Source organism: Pongo abelii, chromosome 20 (genome assembly GCF_028885655.2).
Source record: "Pongo abelii isolate AG06213 chromosome 20, NHGRI_mPonAbe1-v2.0_pri, whole genome shotgun sequence".
NCBI classification, from domain to species: domain Eukaryota; kingdom Metazoa; phylum Chordata; class Mammalia; order Primates; family Hominidae; genus Pongo; species Pongo abelii.
Window position 1 is genome coordinate 57086439 of NC_072005.2, and position 21668 is coordinate 57108106.

The 21668-nt window shown below is 46.7% G+C and overlaps 1 protein-coding gene across 1 annotated transcript; it reads right to left on the bottom strand.

Annotated features, from left to right (window-relative positions):
* Positions 1-20515: 20515 nt before the first annotated feature.
* Positions 20516-21046, bottom strand: LOC100434254 (peptidyl-prolyl cis-trans isomerase A). Its single transcript, XM_002829626.6, has one exon. It carries the CDS (start codon positions 21029-21031, stop codon positions 20537-20539), a length of 495 nt encoding a protein of 164 aa, XP_002829672.5. The 5' UTR covers positions 21032-21046; the 3' UTR covers positions 20516-20536.
* Positions 21047-21668: the final 622 nt, after the last annotated feature.

Sequence of the window (21668 nt, forward strand, 5' to 3'; positions counted from 1 at the left end):
AGAAAGCATCTAGCCATCTATGAGTGGGGAGAGGTGGTGTCTAGCCACCTGTGAACAAGCACGGAGGGAAGACACACAGAGAATCAGAGCTGGAGAGACAGAGTGTTTGAGAGATATCCTCAGAGACAGTCTGAGAGTTAGACATGGAGATATAGATCAGACAGACAGAGAGAGAGAGACTCCTAACTAGAGACAGTGAGAGATCTGTCTAGAGAGATGTGGAGATAGAAGGCACAGGGGCTGAGAATCCAGCGACATGGAGCTGTAGGGAGAGTCAGATCACAAAGACTGCAGGCTTTTAGTGGGGGACCACCAGGCCTCTTACCCGGCCACCTCTGGGCTCCTGGGTTCCGCTGCTGGGCTGAGCTCCAGCCTGCTGCCTCCCGCAGGGGCCTCCTTGGGGCTTATAAGCGTCCTCAGCCTGGGCTGGCCTGCCCCCAGGGGATGTTTTCCAGGGGTCAGGTGCTGCAAACTTCCAGCTCAACTCTCTCAGGCTGCTTCAACTCTGACCAGGCAGTGGTTGGGGGCCTAGAAGGGGCTGGTAGCAGGGTCCAGGGACCCAGGGAGGAGACCCCTGCCCAGATCGTAGACTCCACTCTCCCTGTTCTTTCTCTCCCACTCTCTCATTCTATCTCTTTTCATGTTCTTATTCTCTCTCATGAGATACCTCTCTCTTGCCTGTATCTCTCATTTTCTCTTTCTCTTCTTCTTTCTCTCATTCTTTCTCTCGTGTTTTCTTTCACTTCCTCTCATTCTCTCCTGTTCTTTCTCTTTTTAAATTAAATCTCTCTCTCTCCCCTCCTCCTTCATCCCTCTCTTTCTGTGCTTCTCCAGCAAATTTCCCCGGGTTCGAATCCAGCCTACATCACGCACTAGTTTTGGAACCCTGGGCAAGTCACTGCACCCCTGTGAGCCTGTTTTTCCAACTGTAAAACTGGAGTGACCATTATGCCCCATTTCCCAAGTGGATTCAAAGACGTAATTCAGGGAAAGGCACACAGTGCCAGGCACATCGTAGGCTCCCGGTGAGCGGGAGAACTAAAAAGTCTTCGCTCAGTGAAAAGCAGCTGACTGCCTACCACACTCCGAGCTCTGTGGCAGGTGCTGGGGCCACAGGAGGAACCAGCAAAGTCCTCGTCACTGGGGATCGCGTCCTACCTGGGGGCACAGACCATAAAGGAAAAACTGCAAGGACCAGCACATAAGGTAGTGGTCGGGGAGACTCAGAGAAGGGGAACATTTAAGCTGAGAGCCCAGGGAAGAGGAGGAGGAGGGTCCCCGCAGCAGCGGAGGTTGCGGGGTGCAGGGGAGAACTTGGCTCCAGCCAGAGGAGGGCAGGGCGGGTAGGAGGGCAGACCGGGAACAGGGCAGGCCTGCTGGAGTTTACCTACCAGGATTAAGGAGCTTGGGTTTTACTTAAGTGCAATGGATTTTAAGCATGAGGATGGAGTGACATAATCTTATTTGCTTTTTAAAAACTTCCAGCGTGGAGAGTGATGGTGGGGGTGGGGGCGGGGGGCGATGGCAACAGCCCAGGTGGGAGGTGACCGGGTAAGGGAGAAGAGACGTGAATGGACGCGGGGTCTTCTCTGCATGTGGAGCCAAGTTACTGCCCGATGGATGGAAAGTGGGGGGCCAGGAGCAGAGGGGCCAAAGATGGCGTGGAGGCTTGGTCTGTTGGCTTGCGCTCTACGGATCTTGTGGAGACGCATAGGTGCGGGAGGGGGGTGGGGGGTGGGGGGGTGTGGTAGACCACGAAGGGTGCACGGAGGGGCAGGCCGAGGTCAGGACTGTCGAGAAAGAAACAGTGGGGACTCATCAGGGGAGAGGTGGTGTTTACAGCCACGAGGCCAGGTGAGATCACCCAAGGAGTGGGTGGGTGTAGACCGCGGAGCCGGCACAGGTGAGGGGTGGTGCCCGCAGATGACCGCGACGAGGCAGGAATGTCTCTGTGTCTCTCTGTCTCTCCTGGGTCTCTAATACTCTTTCTTTCTCCTTCCTTACTTCTTTCCCCCACACCCCACCCCGTGTGTCTGTCTCTCTTTCTCTCTGCCTCTCTGGTCCCATCTCTGTCTCTCCCTCCCCCTTGTCTCTGTTTCTCTCACCTGCCAGCCTGGAAGCAACCCAAGTGAGACCCTCCCCCAACTCTGTCCTGGGCCCGTGCGCCCCCAAATAACTCTGGGCAGGACAGGACATAGGCTGGGGCCACAGAACAGGAAGCCCTGGCAGGTCTCTGTCTCTCTTTTCCCCATCCCTGTCCCTTTCCCTCTCTCTGACCCCGTCTCTCTCCCTCTCCCTCTGACCTCTGTCTGTGACCCTCTGATCTCTGTCTCTCTCTGCCCCTGTGTGTCTCTCTCTCCTCCCGTCTCTGTCTCTGTGTCTCTGTCTGTGGGCTCTGCACCTGTGTCTCTGTCCATCTGTCTCTGTGTCTCTCTCTCCTCCCGTCTCTGTCTCTATCTCTCTGTCTGTGGGCTCTGCACCTGTGTCTCTGTCCATCTTTCTCTGTGTCTCTCTCTCCTCCCGTCTCTGTCTCTCTCTCTCTGTCTGTGGGCTCTGCACCTGTGTCTCTGTCCATCTTTCTCTGTGTCTCTCTCTCCTCCCGTCTCTGTCTCTCTCTCCTCCCGTCTCTGTCTCTCTCTCTCTGTCTGTGGGCTCTGCACCTGTGTCTCTGTCCATCTTTCTCTGTGTCTCTCTCTCCTCCCGTCTCTGTCTCTGTGTCTCTGTCTGTGGGCTCTGCACCTGTGTCTCTGTCCATCTTTCTCTGTCTCCGCTTTCCTCCTGTCTTCTCTCATGTCGTTCTGTCTTTGTTTTCCATGCGCTTCCAACACTTCTCCCTTCCCTCTCTTCATTCTGTGTCAACTGAAATGTTACTTCTTCACAGCCCTTCCCTGAGCCCTCCCTTAGTCTGATTCAGGGTCTTCACTCCCCTATTTGTTTTTTCATCTTATAGCATCCTACATGCTCCTTTAGAGAATTTGGTACAATGTATACACGTATTATTGTGTGTTTCTTTTTCTTTTTCTTTTTTGTTTGTTTGTTTGTTTCTTTGAGATGGAGTTTCACTGTGTTACCCAGGCTGGAGTAGAGTGGTGGGATCTCTGCTCACTGCAACCTCGGCCCCCCAGGTTCAAGCGATTCTCCTGCCTCAGCCTCCCCAGTAACTGGAATTATAGGTGCCCGCCACCAAGTCTGGCTAATTTTTGTATTTTTAGTAGAGACGAGGTTTCACCATGTTGGCTAGGCTGGTCTCAAACTTCTGACTTCAGGTGATCCGCCTGCCTTGGCCTCCCAAAGTGCTGGGATTACACGTGAGAGCCACCGCGCCTGGCTTCTGTGTTTATTTTTCTAGTAGCTGTTTCTTTCGTTAGTGTGGGAGCCCCTTGGGGACAGGGCTGGTGTCTGTTATGTTCACTGATGAAAACTATTCACTGCAGATGTGTTGAGTGGATGGATAAAGGGAGATACAAAGATAGAGAGAGACAGATAGGAGAGGGAGAGATGAAGGCTGACAGAGAGAGAAAATAACAACAGACAACGATGGTAGCTTACTATTAATTAACCTTTAGAATATGTTAAATTAAATGTAAGGAGGTCAAGAACTTACCGCATGTCTGACCCTCTTTTAAGTATTTTAAATGCAATAACACACGTATTCCTCAAAAAAATATAAGAAGTAGATGCTGCTATGAACTTTGTTTGACAGATGAAGAAACTGAGGCACAGAGAGGGTAAGTAGTTTACCAAGGTCACAGAAAGACTGAGGCCAAAAGAGAAGAACAGACAGAGGTGGGTAGATGGAGAGTAGGAGACAGCTGGGAACACATTGAGAGATGTGGCTAAAAAGACAGGAAGACGCTGAAAGAGAGACACATCTCGGGAACTAGGAATAATCATCATTTTAAAAAATAATAAAATATCGGGTTGGGCGCGGTGGCTCATGCCTGCAATCCCATCACTTTGGGAGGCTGAGGCGGGTGGATCACCTGAGGTCAGGAGTTCGAGACCAGCCTGGCCAACATGGCAAAACCCCATCTCTACTAAAAATACAAAAATTACCTGGGCGTGGTGGTGGCCCCCTGTAATCCCAGCTACTTGGGAGGCTGAGGCAGGAGAATTACTTGAACCTGGGAGGCAGAGGTTGCAGTGAGTCAAGATCGCGCCATTGCACTCCAGCCTAGGCAACAAGAGTGAAACTCTATCTCAGAAAACAAACAAATAATAATAATAATGATAAAATATCTAACATTTATATATCACCTCTCTTCTAGTTGTCATGGTAACAGTTTTATACAAGTTAACTAGTTTTAATTTTCATAACTCCCTGAGGTACTCATCATTATTCCCAATGTGATGAAAGAGGAAATGAAGGCACAGAGAGGGCAAGCTACTTATTGAAGGTCACACAGCAAAGCAGCCATGCACCTGGGCTGCCTGACCCCAGAGCCCATCTCTTGAGCTATTATGCCACCTCTCTCTATAAGTCAGGAAACAGAAGCTGAAGCCAAAGGACAGGTGGGCCTTCCTGAAGATACACAGGTCATGGGGGCCCACCCTGGCCCACTATCCATCACCTGAGTCATCTGAGTTCACCCTCCCCTGCGGATGAGATGCAGCCTCAGCTATAGAAGCTAGGGAGTATTGCTGGGGAGGGGAGGGAATGCGGCCACAGACGGGGCCAGCCGCCCACCGAGAGAGCCCACTCTTACTGTATAACTGGAAGAACAAGCCCCTTCTACCTCCCATCCCCCTGGGGCCTGGCTGAGCCACAAGAGGCATGAATCACTGGATGCAGTGATGCTGCTGCACTAAGGCCCCAAGGCAGCCCCGGCCGTCTCTGCTGGGGTGCCCAGTGCAGCCTGCGCATCTCATCCTCAGGGAACTGACCCCTGAGTTTTCCTTGGTAATCTCAGGGAACTCCTGTAGGCTGGATTTGAACAAACCTCAAGGGTGGAAGGAAGACATCACTCTTGGTTTTTTTTTTTTTTTTTTTTGAGATGGAGTCTGGCTCTGTCGCCCAGGCTGGAGTGCAGTGGTGGGATCTCGGTTCACTGCAACCTACTCGTCCCAGGTTCAAGCAATTCCCCTGCCTCAGCCTCCCGAATAGTGGGGATTACAGGCACATGCCACCATGCCTGGCCCATCCTTGCCTTTTATTCAATAACATAAGGCTACCTTGGGGCAGATTATATTACACAAGAAAAGTCTTTTCCTTCCTTAGTATGGACAATAGGATATTCAGTAGGAAGAAAACTCAGAAGTCCTGGCGTGAGTGGCTCCTTTTCCTGCTCCGGTCTCAGAAGAGAGAGGCTGAGACTGAGTGGTGCAATCCTGGGATCTCCTCCAGAAGTGGGGAGGATGGAGAGATGGACTTTGGGAGAAGGAAAGATGGAGCTCACTCCAGCATGAGGGAGGTGCGGGGAGGCAGAGAGAACACAGCCCGTTTGCAGGCAAGACGGGAGGATGGCTGTGGGCGGGGGGGACCACTCTGGGGAGGATCTCCTAGCCCCTCTGCAGCAGCAAGTAGAGGAATCCCAGTAAATAATAAAGGAGGGCTGGGCACAGTGGCTTACGCCTGTAATCCCAGTACTTTGGGAGGCTGAGGCAGACGGATCCCTTGAGCTCAGGGGTTCGAGGCCAGCCTAGGCAACATAGCAAGACCCCGTCACTACTAAATATAAAAAAATTAGCCAGGCATAGTGGTGCACGCCTGTCATCCCAGCTACTCGGGAGGCCAAGGCAGGAGGAGGATTGCTTGAGCCCAGGAGTTCAAGGCTGCGGTGAGCTAAGATCACACCACTGCACTCCAGCCTGTGAGAGCAAAAACAAACAAGGCCGGGCATGGTGGCTCATGCCTGTAATCCTAGCACTTTGGGAGGCCAAGGCGGGTGGATCACCTGAGGTCAGGAGTTTGAGACCAGCCTGGCCAACATGTCGAAACCCCGTCTCTATTAAAAATACAAAAAATTAGCTGGGCTTGGTGGCGCATGCCTGTAATCTCAGCTACTTGGGAGGCTGAGGCACGAGAATCACTTGAACCCGGGAGGTGGAGATTGCAGTGAGCCGAGATCGCGCCACTGCACTCCAGCCTAGCGACAGAGTGAGACTCTGTCTCACACACACACACTCACCAAAAAAAAAAAAAAAAAAAAATCACCCCCAAACCCCACAAAAACCAAAGGAGCAGAAGTTATGATGGTGGCCTCATTAAGCAAGGGCCTGGGCATCCCCCATTTTTCTAGCAGCAACCAAGCTGAGTCATCAGACATCCCTCTACAGAAGATGGAAGATGGATGGGACCCCAAAGTAGCTGTGACATTTCTTGCCAGGCAGATGGGGACAGGGGCAGTGGGCCTGGAGCAGACTGAAATCAATTAAGATCTAATTGTGCAGGCCAGAGTGGGCAGGTGTGGTCAAGGGACTGGCTTTGAAGTTTTATTTAGGTTTTTTTTTTTTTTTTTTTTTTTGTTGTTGTTGTTGTTTTTTTTTTAGATGGAGTCTTGCTCTGTCACCCAGGCTGGAGTGCGGTGGTGTGATCTCAGCTCACTGCAACCTCCATCTCCTGGGTTCAAGCGATTCTCCTGCCTCAGCCTCCCGAGTAGCTGGGAATATAGGCACACGCAACCACACCTGGCTCATTTTTTTGTACTTTTAGTAGAGACGGGGTTTCGCCATGTTGGCCAGGCTGGTCTTGAACTCCTGACCTTAAGTGATCTGCCCACCTTGGCCTCCCAAAGTGCTGGGATTACAGGTGTGAGCCCCTGTGCCTGGCCTTATTTAGTTTTAGTTAATTTAAATGTAAACACCGACACTTGATTCAGTTATTGGGCGAGTTTTAATTAAGTACGTTTGGAACAACCTGGGTGCGTGAATCATCTTTTTCAACTCTAAACTTTCTGGGCTCTGAATATAGATCAAATATTTCTGAAAAAACTTAGCATCCAAATTGCGATGTGCTGGGAGTGTAAATATATACACTGGATTTCAAAGAACTGGTGTGGAATAAAGAATGTAAATTCTCTTACTGATTTTTTTACATTGGTTACATGTAGAAATGACAAGTTTGGATATACCAAGTTCAATATGTTACTAAGATTAATTTTATCTGTTTCTTTTTCCTTTTTAAATTTTTTTATTTTTTTATTTTTTTATTTTTGTAGAAACAGGGTCTCACTAGTTGCTTAGGTTGGTCTTGAACTCCTGGGCTCAAGTGATATGCCTGCCTCAGCCTCCTAAAGTGCTGGGATTACAGGTGTGAGGCACTGCACCTGGTCCAGGTTTCTTCTTAAATGTTTCCTCCTGACCACCTGTCTAGAATGGCGCCACCTCTTTACCCTGATTTTATTGTTATCAAGTATATAAGTCTGTATTCATTTCATTTCCCATTGCTGCTGTAGTAATTACCACACATTTAGTGGCTTAAAACAAAAGAGATGCATTCTCTTACAGTTCCAGAGGTCATAAGTCCAAAGTGTCTAAAGTGGGCTAAAGTCAAAGTGTCAGTAGAACTGATTCCTTCTGGAGGCTTCAGTGGAGGCTCTGTTTCCCCCTTGTTTCCAGCTTTAAGATGTCACCTGCGTACCTTGGCTGGTGGCCGCATCCTCCATCTTCAAAGCCAACAGTCGCCTGCATCATCCTGACCTCCGCTTCATGTACTCACCCTCCTTCTCTGACTGACTCTTCTGTCTCCCTCTTATAGGTGATCAAGGTGATCTTTGTGGTCACCTGGAGCCCCCTCAGGTAATCCAGGATCATCTCCCCATCTCCAGATCCTCCACTTAATCACATCTGCAAAGTCTGTTCTGCCATGTGAGGTCACATATGCACGGGGTCTGGGGATTGGGACATGGACATCTTTGGAGAGGGGGCATTATTCTGTGTACTCAAAAATCACGGCATATCAGTGATTTGCTCGTTTATTGTGCCTGCCTCTGCTAGACCATAAGCTCCATGAGGAACAAAACATGACTCTGTCAGGGTCACCATTGTATCCCCAATGCCAAGGACGATGCCTGGCACATAGTAGTTGATCAGTAAACATTCACTGAGGACTGGCCGGGCGCGGTGGCTCATGCCTGTAATCCCAGCACTTTGGGAGGCTGAAGTGGGCAGATCACGAGGTCAGGAAATCGAGACCAGCCTGGCTGACACAGTGAAACCCCATCTCTATTAAAAATACAAAAATTTAGCCAGGCGTGGTGGTGGGCGCCTGTAGTCCCAGCTACTCTGGAGGCTGAGGCAGGAGAATGGCGTGAACCCGGAAGGCAGAACTTGCAGTGAGCCAAGATCGCGCCACTGCATTCCAGCCTGGGCAACAGAGCGAGACTCTGTCTCAAAAAACAAAACAAAACAAAACAAAAAAAACCATTCACTGAGGACAAATGTTCCAAGGACAGAAAAATTCATGCTCTTATGAACAAGTGATTCACAGTAACAGAAACCGTTTTGAAATTGGCATTGCGTTTTACACTGATTAAGAGACAGACTCTGGAATACACACTGTCATAGTTCAAATCTCTGCTCTGCCATTCACTAGCCTGGCAACCTTAGGCAAATTGTACTGTCTATGTGCCTCGGTTCCTCATCTGTGAAATGGGGATAGTTACAGTACTTGTCTCGTAGAATGTTAGAAGGATTAAATGAATTAGTACATACAAGGCAGTTAGAACTCTGCCAGGCGCAAAGGAAGTGCTTCATAAGCGTTAGCTTTCATTGTCATTATTAATATTATTCTGCAAATATCTGAAATGATATTTAACAAAACATGATGCAAACCCAAGCATAGGGGATTCGTTTGTAGTTCCAAATAGATTAAAAATCTCAGCAGCACTTTGGAAGATTCTCATTGTTTCCACCTTGAGCTCACCATGAACTCAAGGAGCGAGAGAATACAGTCCGTAGAAGTTGTGAATCCTGAAAATCTGAGACAGGTCTCAGATTTTTTAGAAAGTTTATTTTGCCAAGGTTGATGACGTGTGCCCATGACACAGCCTCAGGAGGTCCTGATGACACGTGCCCAAGGTCAGCAGAGCATAGTTTGGTTTCGTACATTTTAGGAAGACAGGAAACATCAATAAACATATGTAAAATGAACATTGGTTTGGTCTGAAAAGGTGGGACAACTCGAGTGGGGAGGGGGCTTCCGGGTCAAAGGTAGATAAGAGACAAATGGTTGCATTCTTTTGAGTTTCTGACTAGCCTCTCCAAAGGAGGCAATCAGCTATGCATTTATTAATTATTATTATTATTATTATTATTATTATTATTATTTGAGATGGAGGCTTGCTCTGTCACCCAGGCTGGAGTGCAGTGGCGTGATCTTGGCTCACTGCAATCTCCACCTCCCAGGTTCAAGCGATTCTTCTGCCTCAGCCTCCCGAGTAGCTGGGACTACAGGTGCCCGCCACTAAGCCTGGCTAATTTTTTTGTATTTTTAATAGAGACAGGGTTTCACCATGTTAGCCAGGATGGTCTCAATCTCCTGACCTTGTGATCTGCCCGCCTCAGCCTCCCGAAGTGCTGGGATTACAGGCATGAGCCACCGCACCCCAGCCAGATATGCATTTATCTCAGTGAGTAGAGGTTGGGTTTGAATAGAATGGGAGTCTGGTGGGCTCTAAGCAGTGCCCAGCTGGACTTTTCCCTTTAGCTTAGTAATTTTGGGGGCCCCAAGATTTATTTTTCTTTCACAAACTCATTTCAAAACTGAGTGTGGATTTCATTCTCCTTGCTTGACAAATTCAGCTGCCAAATTGCTGATTAAAAGCAGATTTCCTTCTTAAAGAGGAAAGCCGTGGTTTCTTTCTGAAAGGAGCGGAGAGAGCCTTATCGTTTCTGTTTCATAAAAGGAAACTTTCATGAACCGCTTCCTGGCTCCTCTGGTTATGGAGTCAAATTCATTGCAATTTCTTAGGATCTGTACCCGGGCCACCCACAGAGGGCTCTTGAACAACATGCAGGCTGCAGACACATCTGGCCTGTCTTGTAGAGTCTGGACTTTTTTGTTTGCTTGTTTGTTTGGTTGAATGGATCACGAGCATTAAAAGGTCAAGAGATTACAAGTTTCTCTTGAAAAGGCCACGGTATCAGTCAATATCACGCCTGCATTCCCACGTGGCCATAATCTAGCATCAGCAGGTGCTGAGTGGCCACCCAGGGGGCACCCTGCGGTTTTCCTTGGCCCACACACAGTCAGCTTCCCTCATGTATACTTCCTGCCTGGCCCCAGGAGGTAGCTGAGTTTGTGACCTCGGTGGAGAAAAAAGTGGAGGCATGGACACACAGAGACATGGATATAAAGAGATCAGAGGGAAAGAAAGTCACAAATAATGAAACAACACAACAAAAGGAGTCATCCATCATCCTGATCATGAATGTCATCATCATCATAGCTACTCTCGTAACGTACTTTATCTTGTGCCAGGCATTATTCTGAGCTCTTTATACATGTGAACTCATTTAATCTGCTCAACATCCTATGAGGTAGGAACTATTATCACCCCCACTTTATAGATTTAAAGAGTCACAGAGAAGCTCCCGGGTTGTTTGCAGACAACAGCGGGCAGGTGAGAGCGCTGGGCTCTGCACTCCCCAAGCTCGGAGCAAGTGCGCCTACCACTGTGCAATACTGTCACCTAGTGGAGCCGGAGAGACATACTGGGAGAGAACGAGAGGTTGTGGGCCCAGGGTTCTCTTGCGCCAGTCACCCTGGGCCGCAGCATCCGGCTCTGGCTCCAGAAACGGGAGCAGAGGTGGCAGGAAGCAGGGCTGGCCGCCACCAGAGCTTTCCACCTGGGGACACCAAGTCCTGGTCCTGACTTTGGGTCTCTCAGATGTAAAGGGAAGGGTTCAAGAGTGACATCAGGCAAGGGCTGAGTATCTGGCCTCAGGGTCGGCTTTCCTCAGCTGAGGATAGCGACATCGCATGGGTTTATGTGAAGTTTCAATGGGGACGTCCACACAACACGTTGGACACACAAGAGCCCGGCAAATGGTATCTGCAATTATTGCTATGAATACAATGAAGTCACATGGTGACTATGGTTGTCCTTCGCCATCTCCCGCTCCTCTGTGCACCCATATACTCAAATAACAACCATGCAAATAATAATAATAATTAACTTCTCACATATATTGAGTGGCTATAGTCATTTTTTAAAAATAGAGACAGGGTCTCACTACGTTGCCCAGGGTGGTTTTGAACTCCAGGCCTCAAACATTCCTCCCACATCGGCCTCCCAAGTGCTGGGATTACAGGTGATTCACTGTACCCAGCAGATTCTTTAACTTGAGTTATTGTACTTAATCTTATAGGACAAAATCATAAGCCTGTCTTAAAAAAAAAATGGTGCAGGGCCGGGCACGGTGGCTCACACCTGTAATCCCAGCACTTTAGGAGGCAGAGGTGGGTGGATCACCTGAGGTCGGGAGTTTGAGACCAGCCTGACCAACACGGAGGAACCCTGTCTCTACTAAAAATACAAAATTATCCGGGCATGGTGGTGCATGTCTGTAATCCCAGTTACTCGGGAGGCTGAGGCAGAATCGTTTGAACCCGGGAGGCAGAGGTTGCACTCCATCCTGGGCAACAAGAGCGAAACTCCATCTCAAAAAAAAAAAAAAAGTGCAGATCCCAGCGCTCTCACCTGCCACTCTGTTGTTTGCAAACAATCAATTTCTGAATTGATTTATTTCCCCATTTGGAAAGGAAATCAGCTTTTCCCAGCAAAATTCTCACTGGCTAGATTTGTTAGATTGGGGAAAGGTGAGAAGAAAGCAAATCTTTCTTTGGTTCCACACTTACTCAAGGGGGAGAACACTGCCACTAATTGGTAACACATGCTAAGTGTGTGCTGTATAAAACAGTTTTAAGGGATTTGCAGAAATTAACTTGTTTATATTCCCAGCCACTCTAGGAAGTTGCTACTGTTTCTATCGCCGCTATAAATAGGGGGAAACTGAGGCAAAGGGAGGTTAAAGTCATTTTCTAAGTCAAGGTGCCATGGCTCACACCTTTAATCCCACCTTTAATCCTGGGAGGTGAGGAGGGAGGATTGCTTTAGTCCTGGAGTTCGAGGCCAGCCTGGGCAATATAGTGAGACCCCTTCTCTATTAAAAAAATTTTTTAAGTCATTTTCCAAGGTCACACAGTAAGGAGCAGCCAGGTTTGGACCCAGGGACTCTGGCACGTGTGTGTGTGTATGTGTGTCATCATTTCTATTTAATTTTTTGAATAGAAAATATTTTCGGCCGGGCATGGTGGCTCATGCCTGTAATCCCAGCACTTTGGGAGACCAAGGTGGGCGGATCACTTGAGGCCAGGAGTTCAAAACCAGCCTGGCCAACATGGCGAAACCCTGTCTCTACTAAAAATGCAAAAGTTAGCTAGACATAGTGATGCGTGCCTATAATCCCAGCTACTTGGGAGGCTGAGGCAGGAGAATCGCTTGAACCTGTGAGGCGGAGGTTGCAGTGAGCTGAGATCGCGCCACTGGACTCCAGCCTGGGCGACAAAGTGAGACTTCATCTCAGAAAAAAAAAAAAAAAAAGAAGAAAGTATTTTTACATGGTATAAAAACAAAATATGTTTATAAAAAATACAGAGTGATAAACCTCCACCTAACTTTGTTCCCCACCCTGTCCTGTCTTCATCCCTCTTCAAAACACAAAAACTAGAATATGTTTTTTTGGATCATCTTCCAGGGTTTTGTGGCACATGAACAAATGCATACAAAGTTGTGTTTTTATTTTTTTTCTCTTGCCTTTAGCCACCAGGCTGGATTCCAAGAAAGGCATCTCCTAGAGCTTAGACCACTTGGTGAATTCTTTTTCTTGTTATGAACATTGAAGACCTGTAATGCCTGGTTAGTGTCAAGGTTTGTGAAACACTGTTTGGATAATTACACAAGTTATAAAACAATAGCTGGTGTGAAAATTACAGGTGATTCATAATTACACATATGGCTGTCAAGCTTTCTGCTAGAGAGTCTTTCAGTCTGGGAGAACTCAGTGGGAGGAACATTTTTTTTTTTCCTAAAGGGATCTCATTGCTCATTCTGCAATGATTAGAGCTGGCCAGAAAATAGACACTGGCAATAAAGCAAATAAAATCAAAGGGAAAATGCAGTCAGAGAGATTTAGGAGGATGACAATATTTTTTACTGAGCACTTCTGATATGCCAGACACATTTTTATTATGACATTTTATTTTGAAATACTTCAAAACTCATAAAAAGTTGCAAAATAGTGCAATAATGCCCATGTACCCTTCATCCAGATTCTCCCAATGGTAACATTTTTTTATAAGGATAGTACACTGTCAAAACTAGGAAAACGACGTTGATACCATGCTGTTAACTCACACAGAGATCTTATTTGGATTTCATCATTTTTTACATCTCTCTCTCTCTCTCTGTCTCTCTCTCCACCCCATCCCCACCGTCTGTTTGTCTCTATTTCTCTCTGTCTCTCTTTTCATGTATATAGTTCTTATAGCTCTATAGATAGAGGTAACCATCACCACAGTTGGGATACAGAACTATTTCATCACCATAAAGAAATTTTCAGGCTGGACGCGGTGGCTCACACCTGTAATCCCAGCACTTTGGGAGGCTAAGGTGGGTGGATCACTTGAGGTCAGGAGTTCAAGACCAGCCTGGCCAGCATGGTGAAATCCCATCTCTACTAAAAATACAAAAAACAGCCAGGTGTGGTGGCATGCACCTGTAATCCCAGCTACCTGGGAGGCTGAAGCATGAGAATTATATGAGGTACCTAAAATAATCAAGTTCACAGAGACAGAAAGTAGTATGGTGGTTGCCAGGGGCTGCTGGGAAAAGGAAACGGGGAGTTGTTGAGTGAATACAGATTTTCAGTTTTGCAAGATGAAAAGGTCCTGGAGATTGGTTGCATAACAATGTGAATACACTTAACAATACTGAAGTATACACTTAAAAATGAATAAGGCCGGGTGTGGTAGCTCATGCCTGTAATCCCAGCACTTTGGGAGGCCGAGGTGGGCAGATCATCTGAGGTCAGGAGTTCGAGACAAGCCTGGCCAACATGGTGAAACCCCGTCTCTACTAAAAATACAAAAATTAGCTGGGCGTGGTGGTGGGCACCTGTAATCCCAGCTACTCGGGAGGCTGAGGCAGGAGAATCGCTTGAACCCGGGAGGTGGAGTTTGCAGTGAGCCGAGATCATGCCACTGTACTCCAGCCTGGGCAACAGAGCACTCCATCTCAAAAAAAAAAAAAAAAATAAATAAATAAAATAAAATATGGGAAATATTTTTAAATGGCAATTTTAAAGATAGTTTAAGTTCTGTGGACTATATGGTTTCTGTTATCAACCAGTCAACTCTGGTTCATTGAACAACTCATACTCACTCAATACATACATGAATAAGCATGGCTGTGTTCCAATAAAACTTTATCTACAAAAGCAAAACAAAACAAAACAAAAGACCACCTTTGAGTTGGTTACAAACTTTGTGAAACATCATTTAGTCAGTTGCATAAGTTATACAACAGTGACTAAGTGTGAGAACTAGTGATGACTCCCTTAATTGTTATCAGTGGAGATAGATGATGCAGCCCTGGCTTATTTCTTAAGGTGCGCTGTTTCAAAAAGCTACAAAAACTGAAGACAAGCTCCTAATTGTGAAGATGAACAATTTCACTCATCTTCATCTACTGCCTTGCAGGGGTGTTTTGGTAGAGTGGTTTCTCGACAGTTTTTCTTGAGACCCAAATCCAAATCCAAAGCTTTGCTGAGTAATCCATTATCCTTGAAATAACTCTGTGAGGTTATACTATTATTCTTGCATTTGTACTATTATTCTTGCATTTTGGCTTGGAAGACTGTGTGCCTAGCTGCTCTGCTATCCTGTCTCTGTCCAGCACACACACACACACACACACACACACACACACACACACACACACACACACACACGCACGCACAAAAACGTCAACATTGGTTTCCTCTGGTTGGTGAGATCATGGGGTGTTTTTTCATTTTTGTTTTTTGAGACAGAGTCTTGCTCTTTCGCTCAGGCTGGAGTGCAGTGATGTGACTTCGGCTCACTGCAACCTTCGCCTCTGGGGTTCAAGCGGTTGTTCTGCCTCAGCCTCCCCAGTAGCTGGAATTACAGTCTCCTGCCACCATACCTGGCTAATTTTTGCATTTTTGGTAGAGACAGGGTTTCACCATGTTGGCCAGGCTGGTCTCGAACTCCTGGCCTCAAGTGATCCGCCCACCTTGGCCTCCCAAAGTGCTGGGATTACAGGCGTGAGCCACTGCGCCCAGCCCAGGCTGGGGTTTTTATTATCAGAAATGCTTTCATGGAATTTAAATCCACCTTTTACATGTAGAGGGAAGCGGGAGGGGCGGTCAGCTACCCCATAAAGGGGAGGCCCCTGTCCAGGCTAGAATTCAGTTTCTGACCATGGTGCTGAGTGTGGGGCTTCCATAACAGAAGCTCACAGACACACACACAAACACACACTCACATACTCTTTCATGCTCACTCACGCACGTCTCACACTCACACACAAAATCACAGACCTACATAAAACACACGCCTACAAGCACACACTCACACTCTCACAGCACACTCAGACACGACCTCACACTCATATCCACGTACACACATTCACACTAACTCGCCATGAAGACCCACAGCTTTCGGGGCCAAGATCAGAATCAACCTGCCTCTTTCTTCTGTACTATTTCCAGAGGTTCCTGGATGACCCCTGGGCTGAACTTTCTATTTTATTTTGGTCCCAAGGAAATATAACACTATAAGATCCAACTGCTGCTTTAATCCAGGCTTAGTTGCAATGAAAGAAAACCTCAGGTCACATGCTAGGATGGGACTAATGAGGAAGTTTAGGAGGGACAAGGTTGATTAAGTGCCTTGGGAATATGGAGCGTGGGTGTCCTCCTTTGTTGAAAAGATAAGGTAGGTGGTTGAAAAGTATATTCAAACCAGTTATTAAGATTCAAAGAGAAACAAAGGCAACAATAAAACAATTTCACCAAATGGAATGAAGATCTTGGTTAAGCTGGATGTATTTATATTCAATGTCTTGCCATCACAAAATTATTTCCTGGATCTTTATTTGTTTGAAGCTCCCTGGTGAGCGTAGGTTTATTATTATCATCTATGAAACGTGAATGATCAATAATGATGGGGCCTGGCACGCTGGCTCACCTCTGTAATCCTAGCACTTTGGGAGGCCTAGGTGGGTAGATCACTTGAGGCCAGGAGTTCAAGACCAGCCTGGCCAACATGGCAAAACCCCATCTCTACTAAAAATACAAAAATGAGCCAGGCATGGTGGTGGGCGCCTGTAATCTGAGTGACTAGGGAGGCTGAGGCAGAATTGCTTGAACCTGGGAGGTGGAGGTTGCAGTAAGCCGAGATCGCATCACTGCACTCTAGCCTGGGCAACAGAGCAAGACTCTGTCTCAAAAAATACTATTACTACTACTAATGATGATGATTATGAAAACTTTGTCAGCATGCTCACTTTAGATAAGGACTTAACTGCTTGTGCCTCAGTTTACTCATCTCTACAATGAGCTTTTTCATGGTATCTTATTCTACAGTTTTTAAAGTGGTGGTTTTACAATATTTTATGTTTTCTGAAAGTTAAAAGCTATGTTTTTAAGCTAGTTTTTAGCTACTTAAAAGTGAAAAGAGCCTCAAAATCCTGAACAATCAGAGAAATGAGAGTTCAATACAGCAGAATATTACTTTACATCTGTTAGATTACAATGGAAAACTGGGCAATATTATGTAGTAGCAGAGACGTGAAAATTCACATATAGAAACCTAACCCCCCAAGGTGATGGTGTTAAAGATGGGAACTTTGGGAGGTGACTGGCTATGAGGGTGGGGCCCCCATGATGGGATTAGTGCCCTTAGAAAATAGACTCCAGAGGCCAGGTGCGGTGGCTCATACCTGTAATCCCAGCACTTTGGGAGGCTGAGGCAGGCAGACCACCTGAAGTCCAGGAGTTCGAGACCAGCCTGGCCAACATGGTGAAACCCTGTCTCTACCAAAAATACAAAAATTAGCTGGGCGTGGTGGTGTGCGCCTGTAATCCCAGCCACTCAGGAGGCTAAGACAGGAGAATTGCTTGAACCCGGGAGGTGGAGGTTGCAGTAAGCCGAGATTACGCCACTGCACTCCAGCCTGGGCCACAGAGCGAGACTCCATCTCAAAAAAAAAAAAAAAAAAAAAAAAAAAAAGTCCCCAGAGAGCTCTCTCCTCCTGTCTACCATGTGAGAACACAGTGAGAAGGTGTCATCTGTGAAACAGAAGGTGGCCCTCACCAGACACTGAATTTTCTGGCACCTTGATGTAGGACTTTCCAAATTCCAGAACCATGAAAAACAAATTTCTGTTGTTTACAAGCCACCCAGATTGTGGTATTTTGCCATGGCTACCTGAGCCGACTCAGACTGCTGGAGAAGTGAGATGCTAACAGGGCCCAGACCACATCAGCCCCTGAAGACTGCGGTGTTCAGTTTGGGCTTTATCTTAGAAGTAGTGGAAAGCCATCAAGAGCTTTGAAGCAGAAAAGGGACTTCCTCCAACCCTTCCCCTAATCCACATGAGGTTGAAATCCAAGTTTCCCACCCCTGGCCACCTAGAGCCCCTCAAAATCCTGCTGTCACCAAAGGAACACCCCTTCTGATTTCCAAACGAAATGCACCTCCAGGAAGTCCCAAATGCAGGTGGACGGAGGTAGCAGGGGGTGGTGTTTGCCAAAAATGGTCGACTTTGAAGTAGGGACTTTGTTCTTGAACTCTCAGCATTCTGGTTCTCGAAAGACAGTCCATAGGTAGAGTCCTCCCCTTCAGCCCTAGTGCTGCCTCTTCTCTCCTCTCCTGCTTCCCTCTTTTCCTCCTCCACCCTGCCTTCTGTGAAAGCCCCCAAGAAATTTGCAGCTCTTCTCATTATTAAGTGGAGTGATCCAGGCTTTTCCAACCCTATCACCATTGCAAGCCCTACTGAGCCAAACACCCCCTGCTGTTGACAGTCACAGCACAAGGCGCCTTCTTCCCCAAGAGCAGTACTCACCCTCCCCTGTTTGCTGTGTAGGGAACAGCTGAGGGACAGAGTAAGGCAGGAGGAAATAGAGACCAGTGCAGGGGCAAGTGGAGAGGTCTTGCAACCGTCCAACGTGTCTGCATTTGCTGTTCCCTCTGTGCCCTTCCCTCTATTACCTGCCTAACCTTCTCCCTTGATGTCTGCAGTCTGTGATCTGATTGACTTCCCTACCTGGCCTCTCCTGACCAGCGGATGTAAAATAAAACCCCTTCCAGGCACTCTCTGTCCACTTTTCCTGCTTTATTTGCCTTCATAGTATTTAACACCACTGTTGAGAGATAATATATTTATAGGTGTTTATTGTCTTTTTCCTCCACTAAAAAAAAAAAAAACAAAAAAAAAAACCTATATGAAAAAAGAACTTTCTCTTTCTCACCCGACTTGTTCAGTGTTGCGGTCAGGGGAGCTATTGTGCCTGGCACATAGTAGGTGCCCAATAAGTATTTGTTAAATGAAGGTGTGAATAAATGAATGTCCAGGGGAGAGAGGATAGTGGCTTGGGCTAAGGTGGTGGAAATATTTATTTATTTATTTATTTATTGAGATGGTCTTGCTCTATTGCCAAGGCTAGAACGAAGTGGTGCAATCTCAGCTCACTGTAACCTCTGCCTTCCGGGTTCAAGTGATTCTTATGCTCCTGAGTAGCTGAGATTACAGGCACACACCACCACACCCAGCTAATTTTTGTATTTTTAGTAGAGATGGGATTTCACCATGTTGTCCACGCTGGTCTCAAACTCCTGGTCTCAAGCCATCTGCCTCCCTCAGCCTCCCAAAGTGCTGGGATAACAGGAGTGAGTCACCACACTTGGTCTAATGTGGTGGAAATAAAGATAGGCAGAACTTAGCCATTGTGACGCAACCAGACACATGTCTGACTTTTTCCTTCAACATTTGATTGTGAACATTTTCAAATATACAGCAAAGTGAAAGAAATTTACAGTGAACACCCATATATCTAGATTCTACCATTAGCATTTTACTGTACTTGCTTTATCATAGTTGTTACTCTTTCATCATCAGTCATCCATCCATCTGTCCATCTGTCTATTTTTGATGCATTTTAGTGTAAGTCACAGACATATGTACACATTACACTAAACTCTTAAACTTATATCATTTATTATAATTCAATCTTCATTTTTATATAAAAGCCACATATCATGAAATGCACCAAACTTAAATTGCTCTTTTCCCTTCCTTCCTTCCTTCCTTCCTTCTTTCCTTCCTTCCTTCTTTCCTTCTTTCCTTCCTTCTCTCTCTCTCTCTTTCTTTCTTTCTTTCTGACGGAGTCTCACTCTGTCACCCAGGCTGGAGTGCAATGGTGGGATCTCAGCTCACTGCAAGCTCCGCCTCCCAGGTTCAAGCAATTCTCCAGCCTCAGCCTCCCAAGTAGCTGGGATTACAGGCGCTGGCCACCATGCCTGGCTAATTTTTGTAGTTTTAGTAGAGACAGGGGTTCACCATGTTGGCTAGGCTGGTCTCAAACACCTGAACTCAGGCGATCTGCCCGCTTCGGCCTCCCAAAGTACTGGGATTATAAGCATGAATCGCCACGCCTGGCCTAAGTTGCACTTTTCAATTAGTTTTGACAAATACTTACATCTGTGTAACCCAGACCCTTGTTACCATGCAGAACATCGACCATCACCTTCATACTAGTTCCCAGTCAATCCCCACCCCTACTGCAAGAGGCAAGCAGCATTCTGATTTCTGTTTACCATAGATTAGTTTTACTTGTTCTGGAGCTCTATATAAATGGAAACATAGGGATGTACTCTCTTGGTGTAAGGCTTCTTTCACCTGGACATTCACTCATGTTGTTTTTCATTTAGCAGCAGTAAAATTACTGGTAATGACCGAGGCAGATACTATTATTTGACTACACCGCAATTTGTTTCTCTGTCTTCCTGTTGATGGACACCTGGGTTGCATCCAGTTTGGGGCTGCGGCAAATAAAGCTGCTGTGAACATTTGTAACAAGTGTTTGTATGGACGTGTCCTTTTTTTTTCCATTGGAAAAATGCCTGGGAGTGGGCCATAGACTAGATCCTGTTTAACATCATCAGAAACTGCTAGACTTTTTCCTGAAGTGGTTGAACCATTTGACACTCCCTTCAACCAGGTACGAGAGTTCGAGGTGCCCCACGAAGTGTGCAACATCTTGGAGTTTTCATCTTATTTATTTGCTGAATTTATTGTAGTTTTTTGTTATTTAGTTTTTATTTCATAATCATAAACTTAACTCTGCAATCCAGCTAGGCATGGAAGGGAACAAGGAAAACATGCGACCCAAAGGGAACTGCAGCGAGAGCAGAAAGATTCTAGGACACTGCAAGCAAGTGGGGTGGAGGGGTGCTCTCCCGAGCTACAGAAGGAATGGTCTGGTCGTTAAGATAAAATACAAGTCAAACTTAGAGTTGTTCACAGTCAGCAATGGTGATCTCCTTGCTGGTCTTGCCACTCCTGGACCCAAAGTGCTCCATGGCCTCCACAATCTTCATGCCTTCTTTCACCGAGCCAAAGACCACCTGCTTCCCATCCAACCACTCCATCTTGGCAGTGCAGATGAAACACTGTGAACCGTTTGTGTTGGGTCCAGCATTTGCCATGGACAAGATGCCAGGGTCTGTATGCTTTAGGATGAAGTTCTCATCATCAAATTTCTCCCTGTAGAGGGGCTTGCCACTGGTGCCTTTATGGCGTGTGAAGTCACCACCCTGACACATAAACCCTGGAATAATTCTGTGAAAGCAGGAACCCTTATAACCAAATCCTTTCTCTCCAGTGCTCAGAGCACGAACCTTTTCTGCTGACTTTGGAAACCTGTCTGCAAACAGCTGGAAGGAGATGCGGCCTAAGGGCTCTCCGTCAACGGCGATGTCAAAGAACACGGTGGGGTTGACCATGGCTGATAGTACAGGGCTCGCGGCGGCAGCGTCTGCAAAGCCTATTTTAATTTTTTAAAGCCGATCTGATGGGTGGGTGGTAGCGTCTAATTGTGGTTTGAATTGGATTTCCTCTCATGATGAAAGAAGTTGAGCATTGTTTCATGTGCTTTATGGCCCTTTGTATGTTTGCTGTTGTCAAGTGGACCTGTGTACACCGAGAGCTGACCCGTTCATGTGTATCAGTTCCACGGGGCTGCTGTAACAAAGTAGCACAAACTGGGTGGCTTTAAACAAAATAAATGTATTCTCTCAGAGCTCCGGAGACTATAAGTCTGAAATCAAGGTCCCCACGGTGTCAGCAGGGCCACACGCCCTCAGGCTCTGCGTAGAGTCTTTCGTGGCTTCTGTTGATGGCTGCTGACCACTGGCCTTCCCTGGCTGGCAACTGTAATACTCCAATCTCTGCCTCTCTCTTCACATGGCCTTCTCCCTTTGTGTCTGTCTTCATATTTTCTTCCCTCTTTTTATAAGGACACCAGTCATACTGGATTAAGAGTCCACCATACTCTAGTAAGACTTCAACTACTTATACCTGAAATGACTGTATTTCAAACTAAGATCACATTCTGAGGTCCTGGGGATTTGAACCTCAACA

Bases quoted from the DNA above. Each gene is read 5' to 3' on its own strand.
- LOC100434254 (XM_002829626.6), bottom strand. From the start codon at position 21,031: ATGGTCAACCCCACCGTGTTCTTTGACATCGCCGTTGACGGAGAGCCC.